Source organism: Somniosus microcephalus, chromosome 5, assembly GCF_052327205.1.
Source record: "Somniosus microcephalus isolate GS21.2 chromosome 5, FLI_Smic_1.0, whole genome shotgun sequence".
Taxonomy (NCBI): domain Eukaryota; kingdom Metazoa; phylum Chordata; class Chondrichthyes; order Squaliformes; family Somniosidae; genus Somniosus; species Somniosus microcephalus.
The window spans coordinates 119,384,044-119,400,639 of NC_140991.1; the positions used below are offsets into that span (position 1 = coordinate 119,384,044).

Genomic DNA, 16,596 nt, shown 5'->3' on the forward strand with positions numbered 1-16,596 from the left:
GATGATGATGATGATGATGATGATGATGATGATGATGATGATGATGATGATGAGGAGGAGGAGGAGGAGTGGGAGGAGGAGTCGTCGTCGTCCGCCGGGGGCTTATTGATCGACACTTCTAGGCCCCCTGTCAGGGAATGGCCTGTGGCAATGAACGCACCTGAGGCAGCCGCTCCGCAAGCCCTCAGCCGGTTAACGCAACAACCACTTCAAACATGACACCTGGACATGCTGAATAAATCAAAAGCTTTATTTCACAAACTCAGGGCCCTTCCCACATGAAACAGAAAAACAGACAAGACCCCCAAAAAACAGTCAAAAACATCTGTCACTCCCAAAACCTGGGGAGGACTAACAAAACTTGCCCATCCAAAAGGCCTTCAACAGCGGCCTTACAAAAATAAGCCCCCCCCCCACAACAGAGACACCCCCATGAAAACAAAAAATGCCTTGATCCTCGGCCTTAACAAAATAATGCCCCCCACAACACAAGCCCCCCAATATAAAAGAAACCGCTCTCACCACACTCTAATGGGTGTGCCGAGAGGGTGAGTCCTTAGACAGGCTTCTCCGGCCCCTGGCCGACCTGCTGCTCCGCCTCAACCTGGGCCCTGGGGTGTGGCGAGGCTGGGGGAAGGCTCATGAGGGCCACAAAGCGTGTCGGCAGATGCCCTTGGGGGTCGGCCTAGACGAGGCCTGGCCCGGGAGGGGCCGCCTGCTGACTGCTGCAGCTGGGCAGCATCAGTCTTAGCAGCAGCTCGTCGCACCTTGGCTGGGGGAGTGGCAGTGTCGGCAGCACCATTGGGGGCAAGCTGGCTGATGGCAGGTGCGCGCTGCTCGCCAGAGACACTGGCACTCGGCCGGGCTGGCAGTGTAGCAAGCGCAGCAATCTGGGGGAGGCCAGACCGCTGTGCTGCAGCAGGGTGGCGGCTGCCATGGCGATGCCTCCGTGCCACAGCGAGTGTGGCAGAAGTGAGTGCCTGAACTGCCCTGGTATGTGCCCGCATCAGCTCTGCCAGTGTCTGGACGGCACCACTCATCTCGCGTCCTGCGCTGCGGCCAGTTGCTGGACACCCGCGTCCTGCGCTGCCGCGAGTTGCTGCACACCCGTCCTGCGCTGCCGCGAGTTGCTGCACACCCCTGTCCTGCGCTGCCGCGAGTTGCTGCACACCCCTGTCGTGCGCTGCGGCCAGTTGCTGGACACCCCTGTCGTGCGCTGCCGTGAGTTGTTCGAACCCCCTGGCCTGTGATTCCCCGAAAGCCACCACACTCTGAGCCAGGGACTCAATGGCGTGAGGCATCTGTTCGACCACCCCCATGAACTCTTGGTGGCGCCGCTCAGACGCCGCCGACATCTCATCGAGGACGCGCACCTCCTGGGCGAGGACCGTGTCCGGACTGGAGGGCGGACTCTCCCTCCGGGGACCCTTCCCACGTGCGTCGACCCCACTTGGGCCAGGTTCTGCCCTCCCCTCCAACACCTCCCCCCTCTGGGCAGAAGGCCGGCGTGCTGCCGGAGCCTTCCCGCGTGCGTCCACCCTACTGGGACCAGCTTCGGCCCTCCCCTCCAACACCTCCCCCTGGCTCTCCTGCAGGCCAGACGTCTCCCCTCCATTGCCATCCCCTGGCGCGGAGGAGGGTTCCCCCGATGTGCCGCCTTCCTCCTGGTCCTCGACGTCCTCCTCCTCCAAGGGCCTGGCTCTCTGCGCTTCAGGGACCACCTCCTCCTCACCAGCTGAAAGCAGGAAGGCACAAGAGTAGCTTTAGAGTGAGGACAGGCCGTCAGCGAGGGAGGCCTGAGTGGTGCATTATGCGCATTTGTCGGTCAGTGGGAAAGGATGTAGATCTGAAGCGCGAGGGCAACGAGAGAGGTGCAACCGGTCATGTCCTTACCAGTGGGTACCAGTACAGGGTCCGCCTCGCCGATCGCGACAGGGCCAGTCACCCGGCCACGCATGAGTCGTGCCATGCTGTCCTCCAGATCAGTGACAGCCTGGCTCCTTACATTGCTCGCCAGCTTGGCCTGCAAGAGAAAGGACGGCCTCTAAGTACAGTGTGGTGCCCTGTCGCTGGGTGCACTGCCTCCCATGGTGGAATAGCTTGGCCAGTGTGGTGCCCTGTTGCTGGGTGCACTGCCTCCCATGGTGGAATAGCTTGGCCAATGTGGTGCCCTGTTGCAGGGTGCACTGCCTCCCATGGTGGAATAGCTTGGCCAGTGTGGTGCCCTGTTGCTGGGTGCACTGCCTCCCATGGTCGAATAGCTTGGCCACTGTGTTAAGTGCAGAAAGTGCTATTGATGAACATGCAAGTGCCATTGCTGCGGGAGGAGGGCTGCCCATTAGGCCTTTGAGGTCCCTTTGCCCATAATGTGAGGTGCACATGCAAGGATGAGGGGGACACTGGAAAGGGTACTCACCTTCACCATCCGAGTGAGGTCGTTGAACTTCTTGCGGCATTGGTCCGCACTCCTGGGGACATCACAGGTGGATGACACCCTGCGGGCGATTTTGCCCCAGGCTCTCCTGTACTGGCTCCTGGGAGCCTTCCTGCCACTGTCCGGGCACAGGATCTCTCTTCTCTTCTCCACACCATGAATGAGCACACTCAGAGCATGCTCTGAGAAGCGCTGCGCTCGCTCACGGGCCCTCTCCATTGCTCCAGGCGCTATTTTGGCACACCAGTAGTGCTGAGGCCTAGCTGCAGGGCTCCAGTATGCAGGGCGTGGCAGCAGTCAAAGTTGACCCTTCCCCCTTTAAGAGCTGGCCAGCGTCAGGGTGTCTGCTGTCAATCAAAACATGACCGCACCTGCGCTGCGCCCGGCTTCGGCGTTATTAGGCCGCATCGCCGGCTTAGCGCCGGAACACAGCATTTCAACGCCAGTTTCAGCGCTCGGCCAAACTTAGGGCCAACTCTACTGAATTTCGGCGATGTGGCCTACACGTTCCGGCGGGCGCTAACTTTAGCGAGCGCCCGACTTTAGCGCCCCAAAAGTGTCCAGACTGAATTTCTAGGCCGCTGTCTTTGAGTCATTGATGGCATATCACTCTACTCATTGGAGTTCAGAAGAATGAGAGGCGATCTTATCGAAACATATAAGATTGTGAGGGGGCTTGATCGTGTGGATGCGGTGAGGATGTTTCCACTGATGGGTGAGACTAGAACTAGGGGGCATACTCTTAGAATAAGGGGCTGCCCTTTCAAAACTGAGATGAGGAGAAACTTCTTCACTCAGAGGGTAGTAAATCTATGGAATTTGCTACCCCAGAGAGCTGTGGAAGCTGCAACATTAAATAAATTTAAAATGGAGATAGACATTTTCCTAGCAGATAAGGGAATTAGGGGTTACGGGGAGAGGGCAGGGAAGTGGACATGAGTCTGGATTCAGATCAGCCATGATCCTATTGAATGGCGGAGCAGGCCCGAGGATCCGTATGGCCTACTCCTGCTCCTATTTCTTATGTTCTTATGAAAGGCTTTGGGGAGTCAGGAGGTGAGACACTTACCACGGAATACCCATCCTCTGACCTGCTCTTGTAGCCACAGTATTTATGTGGCTGGTCCAGTTAAGTTTCTGGTCAATGGTGACCCCCAGGATGTTGATGATGGGGGATTCAGTGATGGTAATGCTGTTGAATGTCAAGGGGCGGTGCTTAGACTCTCGCTTGTTGGAGATGGTCATTGCCTGGCACTTGTTACTTGCGAATGTTACTTGCCACTTATCAGCACAAACTTGAATGTTGTCCAGGTCTTGCTGCATACGGGCATGGACTGCTTCATTATCTGAGGAGTTGCAAATGGAACTGAACACTACACAATTATCAGCGAACATCCCCATTTCTGACCTTATGATGGAGGGAAGGTCATTGATAGCAATGAGCAGCTTGAGTGAATAATATGCATTTCTTAAAACTGTTCAACAACTTAGATCTGAGATGAACTGTGTTGTGTGACTTCATGGTTCTGACCTATGACTAGCCAGAGTCCTTTGATGGTATTTGTCCTTTCCACTCACACTCTCTTCAATTTTTTGCTTGCCTCTTTTGTTTGGAGGCAGCAAATGATGTCCAGGCTATTTATTAGACCATTTGATAGATCTGTATTAGCTAGCTTGTGCTTTGTGCACCTATGAATAACCATTGGTTCTGATTCATCAAACTAGGCTTCAAATGCTAACGTCGGTCTGGTGGACATTATTCATTATTGTGGCCACCTTGGCTACAGTGCAATGACAGCACAGGGAAAAGTGAGTCAAATTAATTAAAAAATAGGAATATCAAATTCTGCTCATGGCATTTCCAGGTATAAATTTAGGAAACGAGAGGACTAGACTGGCCTGTACCCAGTTTAACTCCAATGCCTGTCAATTAGCCAGAGCTTGGAAAATATCATGTGGTGGGTGGGTAGAAGGATAAACCTTTCCAATTGCCTCCCTTGAGATCCTTTCTTGAGCGCCAGTATAGTCATTAGAGAGAGAAAGCCAAGTGAAAACCAAATTTTACGGCAACCAACACAGGTTGGAAATTAATTCACAGCTAGTTGTATCACTGTCCCATTACCTCCAACAGTAAATGTAACCCACTGTTCTGTCAATTACTCTATTTGTCTATCTCCGGTAAAACAGTGCCCATGTACGATGAAGGATAAAAGTTCACGGTTGACTAGGATTTATCTTGCCTTTAACAATCTTTTCATACTTCAGACGAATTCGCAGAATTTTAATGAATATCTATGACAGCAATTTCAAAAAAGGCCAGCCTCTATTTTAAAGATACACCAAGAATAAATCCCAAACTTGTTAAGCATGTTACAAATTTGGGGATTTATTTTATGTAGTCAAACAAAACCAAATATGTTTTTAATAATAAAAGTACATTTTAAAGCACTTTTATAAGCAGTTTTTTAAAATATAGATTTGTAATATTATAATAACAGTGTTTCTGCTTCTTTCAATCTTTTCCCTTTCTGGAAATATAAAATGATATTCTTTTAATAATAATTCCTTTTTCTATAATTAGATCTGTGAACCTAGGCTGCTGTAATTCTCTGTATAAATGGATAGCAGATTCAGCTTTTTAATTAGGAGGAGCACTGGCTACTCATGCAAGGAACTGGAAAAATTAACGGAGTAAGTCCTAGCATGAATAGAACTCTGGTTCTACCCTGGACTTAGGGATATACTTATGGATCCCTCTGTCCTTAAAGAACAGGTTGTATGTAGCTTGTCTATTGCTAAAGATCAGTCATTGATCTAAACAGATGCAGCAGCCACCAGAATGGATGTTTTTGCTAATAAAAAGTACCAAAAATAGAAAAAGGTCACTTTCCATTTCAGGTACACAAGGTTAAGTTCAAAGATAAAATGAGCTTAAAGCTGAATGACAGAGATGGAGAAAATAAGGACAATAAAGGCCGGCCCATCCGAAACTACTGTGAATCCTTTATCTAAAACACATCAGATTTTCTCATGAAAGATGGATAGCTCTCTGCATTGATCCAGATTAAGTGATACTAACCCTATCCCCACACCCCCACCCAGTCCAAGGAATCTATCAACCAAGTAAATAAACAGGTCTAGACTGTGAAGGAAGTGAGTAAATGAGGTTGCATTGAGTGTCAGAATGAAAATGTTTTATTGGAGTAATATTGGCTAGGATATTTGTAGATATCAGTTACATTGGCCTCGATTTTAACCACCCCGACGGGCGGGTTAGGGTCGGGGGGAGCAGGTGGTTAAAATATCGGAATTTGTGTCTTAATGCGAGAAACATTTGTAATAAGGTGGATGAATTAGCTGTGCAAATAGAGGTAAACGAATATGATATGATTGGGATTATGGAAACATGGCTCCAGGGTGGCCAAGGCTGGGAACTCAACATCCAGGGGTATTCAATATTCAGGAAAGATAGGCAAAAAGGAAAAGGAGGTGGGGTAGCATTGCTGGTTAAAGAGGGGATTAACACAATTCAAAGGAAGGATATTAGCTCTGGTGATGTGGAATCTGTATGGGTAGAACTGAGAAATACCAAGGGGCAGAAAATGTTAGTGGGAGTGGTATATAGACCTCCAAACAGTAATGCGGAGGTCGGGGATGGCATTAAATGGGAAATTAGAGAAGCGTGCAATAAGGGCACAGCAGTTATCATGGGTGACTTTAATCTACATATAGATTGGGCTAACCAAATTAGTAACAATACTGTGGAGGAGGAATTCCTGGAGTGTATACGGGATGGTTTCCTGGACCAATATGTCGAGGAACCAACTAGAGATCAGGCCATCTTAGACTGGGTATTATGTAATGAGAAAGAATTAATTAGCCATCTTGTTGTGCGAGGCCGCTTGGGTCAGTGCGATCATAATATGATAGAATTCTTCATTAAGATGGAGAGTGAAATAGTTGACTCAGAGACTAGGGTCCTGAATTTAAATAAAGGAGACTACGATGGTATGAGGTGCGAGTTGGGTGGGATTGATTGGGGAATGTCACTCAAAGGGTTGACGGTGGATGGGCAATGGCAAACATTCAAAGATCGCATGGATGAACTACAGAATTTGTTCTTCCCAGTTTGGCATAAAAATAAAACAAAAAAGGTGACTCAACCGTGGTTAACAAGGGAAATTAGGGATAGCATAAGATCCAAGGAGAGGACATATAAATTGGCCAGAAAAAGCAGTAAACCTGAGGATTGGGAACAGTTTAGGATTCAACAAAGGAGGACAAAGGGATTAATTAAGAGGGGGAAAATAGAGTATGAGAGTAAGCTTTCAGGGAACATAAAAACTGACTAAAAGCTTTTATAGATATGTGAAGAGAAAAAGATTGGTGAAATCAAGCATCGGTCCCTTGCAGTCAGAATCAGGGGAATTTATAATGGGGAACAAAGAAATGGCAGACCAATACATACTTTGGTTCTGTCTTCACAAAGGAGGACACAAATAACCTCCCAAAGATGTCAGGGAACATAGGGTCTAATGAAAGGGAGGAATTGAAAGAAATCAGTATTTGTAGGGAAATGGTGTTAGGGAAATTGATGGGATTGAGGGACGATAAATCCCCAGGGCCTGATAATCTACATCCTAGGGTACTTAAGGAAGTGGCCCTAGAAATAGTAGATGCATTGCTGGTCATCTTCCAAAATTCGATAGATTCAGGAACAGTACCCATGGATTGGAGGGTAGCTAATATTACCCCACTGTTCAAAAAGGGTGGTAGAGAGAAAACGGGGAATTACAGACCGGTAAGCCTGACATCGGTAGTGGGGAAAATGCTAGAGTCCATTATAAAGGATGTAATAGCAGAGCACTTGGAAAAAAGTGACCAGATTGGACAGTCAACATGGATTTACAAAAGGTAAACCGTGCTTGACTAATCTACTGGAATTTTTTGAGGATGCAACTGGTAAAATAGATAAGGGAGAAATAGTGGATGTGGTGTATTTGGATTTTCAAAAGGCTTTCGATAAGGCCCCACATAGGAGATTAGCGCGTAAAGTTAAGGCACATGGGATTGGGGGCAAGGTATTGACTTGGATAGAGAACTGGTTGGCAGACAGTAAGCAAAGAGTAGGAATAAACAGCTCTTTTTCCGAGTGGCATGCAGTGACTAGTGGGGTACCGCAGGGATCGGTCCTTGGACCCCAGCTATTCACAATATATATTAATGATCTGGACGAGGGAACTAGGTGTAATATCTCCAAGTTTGCAGATGACACAAAGCTGGGTGGGCGTGTGTGCTGTGAGGAGGATGCCGAGAAACTCCAGTATGATTTGGACAGGTTGGGTGATTGGGCAGAAGCATGGCAGATGCAATATAATGTGGATAAATGCGAGGTTATCCACTTTGGTGTCAAAAACAGGAAGGCAGATTATTATCTGAATGACAATAGATTGGGAGAAGGGGAAGTGCAACGAGACCTGGGCGTCCTTGTGCACCAGTCGCTGAAATAAGCATGCAGGTGCAGCAGGCGGTTAAGAAGGCAAATGGTATGTTGGCCTTCGTAGTGAAAGGGTTTGAGTACAGGAACAAGGATGTCTTGCTGCAGTTGTACAGGGCCTTGGAGAGACCACATCTTGAGTATTGTGTGCAGTTTTGGTCACCTTATCTGAGGAAGGATGTTCTTGCCATGGAAGGAGTGCAGTGAAGATTCACCAGGCTGATACCTGGGATGGCAGGAATGACGTATGAGGAGAGATTGGGTCGATTGGGCTTGTACTCACTGGAGTTTAGAAGATTCAGAGGGGATCTCATCGAAATTTATAAAATTCTAACAGGACTAGACAGACTAGAGTCTGGAAGGATATTCCCGATGGTCGGGGAGTCCAGAACCAGGGGTCACAGTCTAAGGATAAGGGGTAAGCCATTTAGGACAGCGATGAGGAGGAATTTCTTCACCCAGAGAGTGGTGAACCTGTGGAATTCTCTACCAAAGAAGGCAGTAGAGGCCAATTCATTAAATATATTCAAGAAGGAGTTGGATATATTTCTTAAGGCTAAAGGGATCAAGGGATATGGAGAGAAGGCAGGAACAGGGTACTGAATTTGGATGATCAGCCATGATCTCATTGAATGGCGGAGCAGGCTCGAGGGGCCGAATGGCCTACTCCTGCTCCTATCTTCTATGTTTAACCTGACCCTATTCCTGACCTCTGTAATATTTAGGGAGGCGATTCAGGCCCTGAATGAGGTTCCTTCCAAAGGCAGGCAGGGGATTACTTAACATGCAAAAGTCGCCGTCCAATGCTGTCACCAGTGCGCGATTTATTTTTAACCTCAACACAAGGTGAGCCCTGCTCTGTCTGCTGCCGCGCAACAACAGCACGGTGGGAAGAACTGACTGTCCAGAAGAGGCCCAGGTAAGTTTTAGAACTTTGCCTCGTTTAAAGCTCTTTGTGGGCCAAGAGGAGCAGGAGTGTTCCCCTTAGGATTCACAAGGAAGCCTTCGGCCTCCCCAGTCCCGACCACCCCCTTTACAAATTGATTCCATCGACAGACTCCCCCTCCCGATCGATTCCATCGACAGACTCCCCCTCCCAATCGATTCCATCGACAGACTCTCCCTCCCGATCGATTCCATCGACAGACTCCCCCTCCCGATCAATTCCATCGACAGACTCCCCCTCCCGATCGATTCCATCGACAGACTCCCCCTCCCGATCGATTCCATCGACAGACTCCCCCTCCCGATCGATTCCATCGACAGACTCCCCCTCCCCATCGATTCCATCGACAGACTCTCCCTCCCAATCGATTCCATCAACAGACTCCCCCTCCCGATCGATTCCATCGACAGACTCCCCCTCCCGATCGATTCCATCGACAGACTCTCCCTCCCGATCGATTCCATCGACAGACTCTCCCTCCCGATCGATTCCATCGACAGACTCCCCCTCCCGATCGATTCCATCGACAGACTTCCCCTCCCGATCGATTCCATTGACAGACTCTCCCTCCCAATCGATTCCATCGACAGACTCTCCCTCCCAATCGATTCCATCGACAGACTCCCCCTCCCAATCGATTCCATCAACAGACTCTCCCCCCCGATCGATTCCATCGACAGACTCCCCCTCCCAATCGATTCCATCGACAGACTCTCCCTCCCAATCGATTCCATCGACAAGACTCCCCTTCCCGATCGATTCCATCGACAGACTCCCCCTCCCGATCGATTCCATCGACAGACTCTCCCTCCCAATCGATTCCATCGACAGACTCCCCTTCCCGATCGATTCCATCGACAGACTCCCCCTCCCGATCGATTCCATTGACAGACTCTCCCTCCCAATCGATTCCATCGACAGACTCTCCCTCCCAATCGATTCCATCGACAGACTCCCCCTCCCAATCGATTCCATCAACAGACTCCCCCTCCCGATCGATTCCATCGACACTCTCCCTCCCAATCGATTCCATCGACAGACTCTCCCTCCCAATCGATTCCATCGACAGACTCCCCCTCCCAATCGATTCCATCGACAGACTCTCCCTCCCAATCGATTCCATCGACAGACTCTCCCTCCCAATCGATTCAATCGACAGACTCCCCCTCCCAATCGATTCCATCGACAGACTGCCCCTCCCGATCGATTCCATTGACAGACTCCCCCTCCCAATCGATTCAATTGACAGACTCTCCCTCCCAATCAATTCCATCGACAGACTCCCCTTCCCGATCGATTCAATCGACAGACTCTCCCTCCCGATCGATTCCATTGACAGACTCCTCCTCCTGATTGATTCAATCAACAGACTCCCCCACCCAATCGATTCCATCGACAGACTCCCCCTCCCGATCGATTCCATCAACAGACTCCCCCTCCCAATCAATTCCATCGACAGACTCCCCCTCCTGATCGATTCCATCAACAGACTCCCCCTCCCAATTGTTTCCATCGACAGACTCCCCCTCGCAATTGATTCCATCGACAGACTCTCCCTACCAATTGATTCCATCGACAGACTCCTCCTCCCGATCGATTCCATCGACAGACTCCCCCTCCCAATCGATTCCATCGACAGACTCTCCCTCCCAATCGATTCCATCGACAGACTCCCCCTCCCGATCGATTCAATCGACAGACTCCCCCTCCCAATCGATTCCATCGACAGACTCCCCCTTGCAATTGATTCCATCGACAGACTCTCCCTCCCGATCGATTCTATCGACAGACTCCCCCTCCTGATCAATTCCATCAACAGACTCTCCCTCCCAATCGATTCCATTGACAGACTCCTCCTCCTGATCGATTCCATCGACAGACTCCCCCTCCCGATCGATTCCATCGACAGACTCCCCCTCCCAATCGATTCAATCGACAGACTCTCCCTCCCGATCGATTCAATCGACAGACTCCCCCTCCCGATCGAATCCATCGACAGACTCCCCTTCCCGATCGATTCCATCGACAGACTCCCCCTCCCAATCGATTCCATCGACAGACTCCCCCTTCTGATCGATTCCATCGACAGACTCCCCCTGCCGATCCATTCCATCGACAGACTCCCCCTCCCAATCGATTCCATCGACAGACTCCCCCTCCCGATCAATTCCATCTGCAGGCTCTGTCCTTTCGATCACAGCTGGATCTTTCCACCCGAACCTGATTGCAGCCCAACCTTCCATCCCAACCCCTGACCCACCCCAATCATGGCCTGAGGCTTCCCTCCCACCGCCACTGACTGCTGTGGACAGGTCCCCAGCTGCGGCCTCCTGCTGCTAAATTACTGCTCCCACCTGCCAGCCAGGTACTCATTCTGGTTGGCTATTTGCACAGAATTATTTAGATGAGACCCTGCCTTTAAGATTGGCAGGATCTCCATGTCCTTGCACGCTACTGGGCTCCCCTGCATCCTCCCCATCTCCCTGTTAATATCGGAGCCATTATCTGTTTCTCTGAACGATCATTTATCAGCCACTGTAAAACAGTAGCAGAACTGCTAATTAGGATTGGGAGGCCCGGAAGAGGAAGTACATCACATCTCTTCAGGACAGGCCATGTAACATTTTCTCTAAGAGACAATGGGCTGAATTTTAATGTGGAACAGCACGTGGGTTTGGGTGCGGGTGGGGGGTTAAAACCAGCGAAATTGACAGCGCGTCAGGAAGCTGATCCAACCCGCTGACTTCCGCATTTGACTCCACCGTGTTAGGCTGCCTGTGCGCAACCCCTTCTGGAGAGGCGGGTTGTCAATTTCCATATGCTGATTGCTCAATTAGAGCGATATTGACACACTGGCCGAAATTTTCTCCAGAGAGGCGGGTTGGGGGGGGGGGGGTGGGGCGTTGGGGGGTGGAGGGCTGGGTTTCCCGCAGGCCCTGCCGACTTTAACGGCAGGGTCTGATTTGCATGTGAGGCCTTGGATTCCTGCCCGCAGCCAGCCAGATTGAGAGGCTGGCTGGCAGCGGGTGGGTAGGCCTGAGATGCGAGGGGTTGGTCCGGGGGAGGGATGAAGTCGGGGATCATGGGGGGATAGTCAGGGGGTCGGCAGTCGGGGATGGGGTGTCGGCAGTGGAGGATCGGGGATTGCGGAAGTGGGGTCGACAGGGGCGGGGGGTTGGCAGTGGAGAATTGGTGAAGTGGGGGCGCCGGCCATGGATCGGCGTGGAGGAGGAGTGTTGGAGGATCAGCAGCGGTGGGGATGGTTCAGCTGAGGATCGGGGGTGTTCGGGGATCGGCAGGGCGGGGAGAGAGGATCGGGGCCGGGCACCGAAGGATGGTGGCCGGCCTCCTGCATCATTGGTGGGGGAGGCCTGACAGTGGGGATCGAATGCCTGGGGTGGGTGGTGAATGGAGGCCTCGTGAGGGGGTCTCCAACCGTGGAGGGTAGGTTAGTTAGCGACTCTGGATCCAGGAGGTAGGTATAAAGCCACTTACCTCCTGGATGCAGCAGTTCATGCCTCGGATTAACTAACGAATTGTGTGAAACCCGTCCACAGGCAGTTAAAAACAAAATGGAGTTGAAAAAAAGGGGCTTCCCCCCTCTTTACAATATTTAAATTGCATTCCGCCCCCTGGTAGCGGGTTGGTCATCCGTCCCCCGTCCCGCCCCGTTAAAACTGGTAGTGGGCAGGTTGGAGGCGGGATCAAGTTGGGAATCCCATTTTTAACAATTTGACTGCTCCCACGCTTCAAATCCACCCGTTTTTTGGGGGGAAATTCCGGCCACTGTTTTCAGTTTAACGTCAGGTCCACGTGCTTCCCGGGCTTCCTGAAACTTACCAGTGAAGAAAAGGCGAGTACACAGCAGCAATTGAGGGGGCTGAAGCAATCTCAGGGAAAAATGCCAATAACTACTCAAAACTCGCAGCTGCTTTCTTACCTGCTAGTGGGAAAAGGTTTGTTCACAGTACTTTTGTGAGAGGTCACTTTGTAAAATTTAGAGATTACTTTCTACACTTTGGAGGTTTGCTCTATCACTTCAGGATGAGTGCCGGTTATGCTTCCTTAGATTGGATCTCAGTTGAGGACCAAGATGAGCAGCAATAGCACCAGCAACAACACCCACAGCAGCCTGCTACTCGCAGACCGGCACAGCAGAGAGAGGAACAGCAGAGAGGTGCAGCTCACAGGAGGCACTACCCATGAACAGGGTCTACAGGCAGAGGATCAGTTTCCTTGACATGTCTAAACATGCGTGTCTCAGAATGTCATGTCCCCTGCAACCTCCAAGAAGACCTGCTGGACCTGGTGGCCGCACATTACCAATGGCTGTTAAAGTCACCACCACCCTCAACATTTTTGCCTCTGGATCCTTCCAGGACTCAGGATCTCCGTCGGCCGTGCACAAATGCATGAGACAGATGACTGATGGGATGTTTGCAAGGTTCAATTATGTTAACTTTGCCACCGCTGATGCCAGTCAGAATGAGTGGGTGCTCAGCTCTGGCTGGCTTCCCACCGGTGCAGGGAGCCATCGACTGCACACACATGGCAATCAGGGCAACACCAGAACAACCAGGATTATTTGTCAACTGCAAGGGCTTCCAATCAATCAATGTGCAGCTGGTGTGCAACCACAAAATGATCTTTATGCAGGTGTGCGGAAGATTTCCGGGCAGCTACCATGACGCTTTTGTCCTGCGGCGGTCCAAGCTCCCTGATCTCTTCACGCATGGAAGCAAACTTAAGAGCTGGCTGTTAGGCGACAAGGGATACCCACTGCAAACCTGGCTCATGACACTTGCCAGAAACCCCAACACTGAAGCCCAACAGCGCTATGCCGTATCACCACCAGATGTGTGATTGAACATGGCCATTGGCATGCTGAAGATGCTCTTTAGGTGCCTGGACAAATCTGGAGGCACCCTTCAGTGCGCACCAGTCAGGGTCTCCAGAATGGTCGTGGTTTGCTGTGCTCTGCACAACATTGTGCAACAGCAAGGCTTGAACCTGCAGGAGGAACAAGGCAAAGAGCTCAGATCCTCCTCGGACCATTCAGAGGGGAATGAAGAAGAGGAGGAAGGCGATGAGGGCAATGCAGCCCCCAGCTGCTCTCATTGCTGCCCAGGATGCCAGGGATGCCTTTATTAATGCAAGGTTCACTTAGGTTGCACCAGTGCATCCATCTCACCAGAAAATGCAATGGCCACTCTTCCCCCTCCCCCATACCAATGCCACTGATACAAAGCAGTCCTGCAACCAACCAATTACCCCTTCAGCATCCTCCCATTGCTCCCCACCAAGTCATGTTCTCACATTCATCATCAAACAAGTTAGGCCATTTACCACCCAGCACCCAAAAATGGACAAGACATGAAAGTGGTGAAAAAGAATAACATATTTAGCACGGTGGCATAGTGGTTAGCACTGTTGCCTCACAGCGCCAGAGACCCGGGTTCGAATCCGGCCTCGGGCGACTGTCTGTGTGGAGTTTGCACATTCTCCCCGTGTTTGCGTGGGTTTCCTCCGGGTGCTCCGGTTTCCTCCCACAGTCCAAAGATGTGCGGGTTAGGTTGATTGGCTATCATAAATTGACCCTTAGTGTTAGGGGGATTAAATACGTGGGGTTACGGGGATAGGGTGGGATATGTGTTGGTGTAGGGGTTACGGGGATCGGGTGGGATATGTGTCGGTGCAGGCTCGATGGGCCGAAATGGCCTCTATCTGCACTGTGGCGTTTCTGTGATTTATGTGAGCTAAATGAAGAACAACAACTTATCAAAACAACATTTTCTCAGACACCCACGTGCATTCCTGTGTGCAACTACAAAGCCTTACTCTTCCTTTTTCTGCTACTCCTACATGGTGGAACCTGTGTGTCTTCGGCAGTGGTAGAGGCAGGCTGCTCAGATCCCTGCTCTGACCGCTGTGATGCTGTTGGCCGACGTCCTCTGGGTTTTGGAGCCCCTGAGGGCCCTGCCATAGACTGCTCCACCTGCACCTGTGCAGAGGCAAACTCGGCCTTTGGGAGACGAAGCAGCATGTGGGCTACGGGTGAGAAGTGGAAGCGCTTTGAGTGGAGTCACCATTTCCATGACCCCATTCGCCATCATCCCTCTCATGGCCCAGCCGCACTTCACTGTTACCACTGTGCTGGAGAACACTTTGGTGCAGATCAGTGCAGCCCTGTAAGGCCAAGGCTAAGGTATCTGTCAACCTATTTAAGGTGGCAGACATATTGGCATCCAGAGTCTGCACTGTGGTGTTGATGGCGTGCATGGACTCATTTGATTGGAGCGTCTGACAGTCCATGGTGCTGGCCACTCTATGAATGGAAGACATCATCTCAGTGGCCTGTGACATCAACCCCTCATGCTTAAGGTGGACTCCTCCAATCTGTCTGCCATTGTGGTGATTCCACTTTGAAAGCCTGTCAGTGCATCACACATTGCTGATGCTGCTCAATAATTATTTTCTTAATCGATGGCCTCCGAGATACAGCATCTGTGTCCAGCTGAGCAGAGCTTGGAGAGGGCTGTGCCCTCCAGCGTGGACTCTCCACTGCTGTCCCTGTCTCCACCACCTGCTCTTGCTCACTTGTGAATTGAGTCACCAGGTGAAAACCCAACTATCTGCCTTACTGGTCCCACTGAAGTGTATCTGAGCTGGTGAATGGTCTAAATGAGTTCTCTGATGGTGCACCCTCAGAACTCAATTTTTCTGAGGAATAGTTGTCAGCTACCTCCAACGACTGCTGCTGCACACGTGAAGGCCCTGTGGAAGATAAAAGACATGAATTAGTCCTGGCAAGGTAAGAATGTTGCAAGTTATTATGATGATAATGATCATATTTCACTCGTTGAAACCAAGTCAACATGACTGAGTGCCGCATGACATGCGGGTGGCTTTTATTTAATTGTGTCACCAGGTAACTGGGAGCTCCCCGTCTCCAATGGCCAGGGATACCGAAAGTCCACTGATCTCCAGTGCCTCCTCCTCCTTGCTTGTCAGCTGTGAGATATTTGAAGGGTCCCCTCCGGTTCTTTCCCTCTCCCTGGTGTTCTGTGCTCTGTTCTGCTGCAAGGAGGGAAAGAGATGTATGTGAGTGTAATGGCATGTGTTCATCCGATGGATGGAGTTTGGTGAGGGTGACTATGAGGGAAAGGCATGACATTGCATGTGGATGAGGGTGAGTGAGCATGGTGGCTGGATAGATGGGTATGTGAGGAAGTGTGTAGAAAGAGGAAGGGTGCACCTGCAAGGTAAATGGGTATCAGAAGTGATGTGCTGGAGTAGGCTTGACAAGGCAGAGTGAGGGGGTGAGGTGATGCGCACAGCAGAATGTAAGTGAATGTGTCACTGTACTCACCTTTCCTGACCTGCTTTGGTCATTAAAGAGCTTTCTGCACTCAATCCAGGAGCGTGGCACCACGCTCCGGCTACTGACCTTCTCCGTTACTTCCAACCACGCCTTCTTGGTCTCCGCTGCCTGCAGGCTTCTTTCTCCCATTGGTAGGGAAGAGTATCTTTCTCCTACTGCTCACAGCACCCAGCAGCACATCCAGGGAGGCGTCACTGAAACGAGGCGCAGCCTTTGCTCTTCTGGACTCTATTCTGGCACTTGCTTCTCTTTTGTTCCCAACTCCAACAGCTTCAATTGCATGTTTGGAGTGTCCCTTTAAATACTGGAGTTGAGATTGCGTCATGTGGGTCCTCATC

General features: G+C 50.7%; 1 protein-coding gene across 1 annotated transcript; it reads right to left on the bottom strand.

Annotated features, from left to right (window-relative positions):
- Nucleotides 1-422: 422 nt before the first annotated feature.
- LOC147117278 (uncharacterized) lies at nt 423-9,005 on the bottom strand. Its single transcript, XM_085988126.1, has 3 exons — nt 2,417-9,005; nt 1,894-2,023; nt 423-1,735 (listed from the first exon to the last, which is right to left on the bottom strand). The coding sequence occupies exons 1-3, from the start codon at nt 2,651-2,653 to the stop codon at nt 600-602; spliced, it is 1,503 nt and encodes a 500-aa protein (XP_085844252.1). The 5' UTR covers nt 2,654-9,005; the 3' UTR covers nt 423-599.
- Nucleotides 9,006-16,596: the final 7,591 nt, after the last annotated feature.

Bases quoted from the DNA above. Each gene is read 5' to 3' on its own strand.
- LOC147117278 (XM_085988126.1), bottom strand. From the start codon at position 2,653: ATGGAGAGGGCCCGTGAGCGAGCGCAGCGCTTCTCAGAGCATGCTCTG. The intron at 2,024-2,416 runs GTGAGTACCCTT...TTTCTCTTGCAG, and splicing joins ACCTCACTCGGATGGTGAAG to GCCAAGCTGGCGAGCAATGT. The intron at 1,736-1,893 runs GTAAGGACATGA...TCCTGCTTTCAG, and splicing joins CCCTGTACTGGTACCCACTG to CTGGTGAGGAGGAGGTGGTC.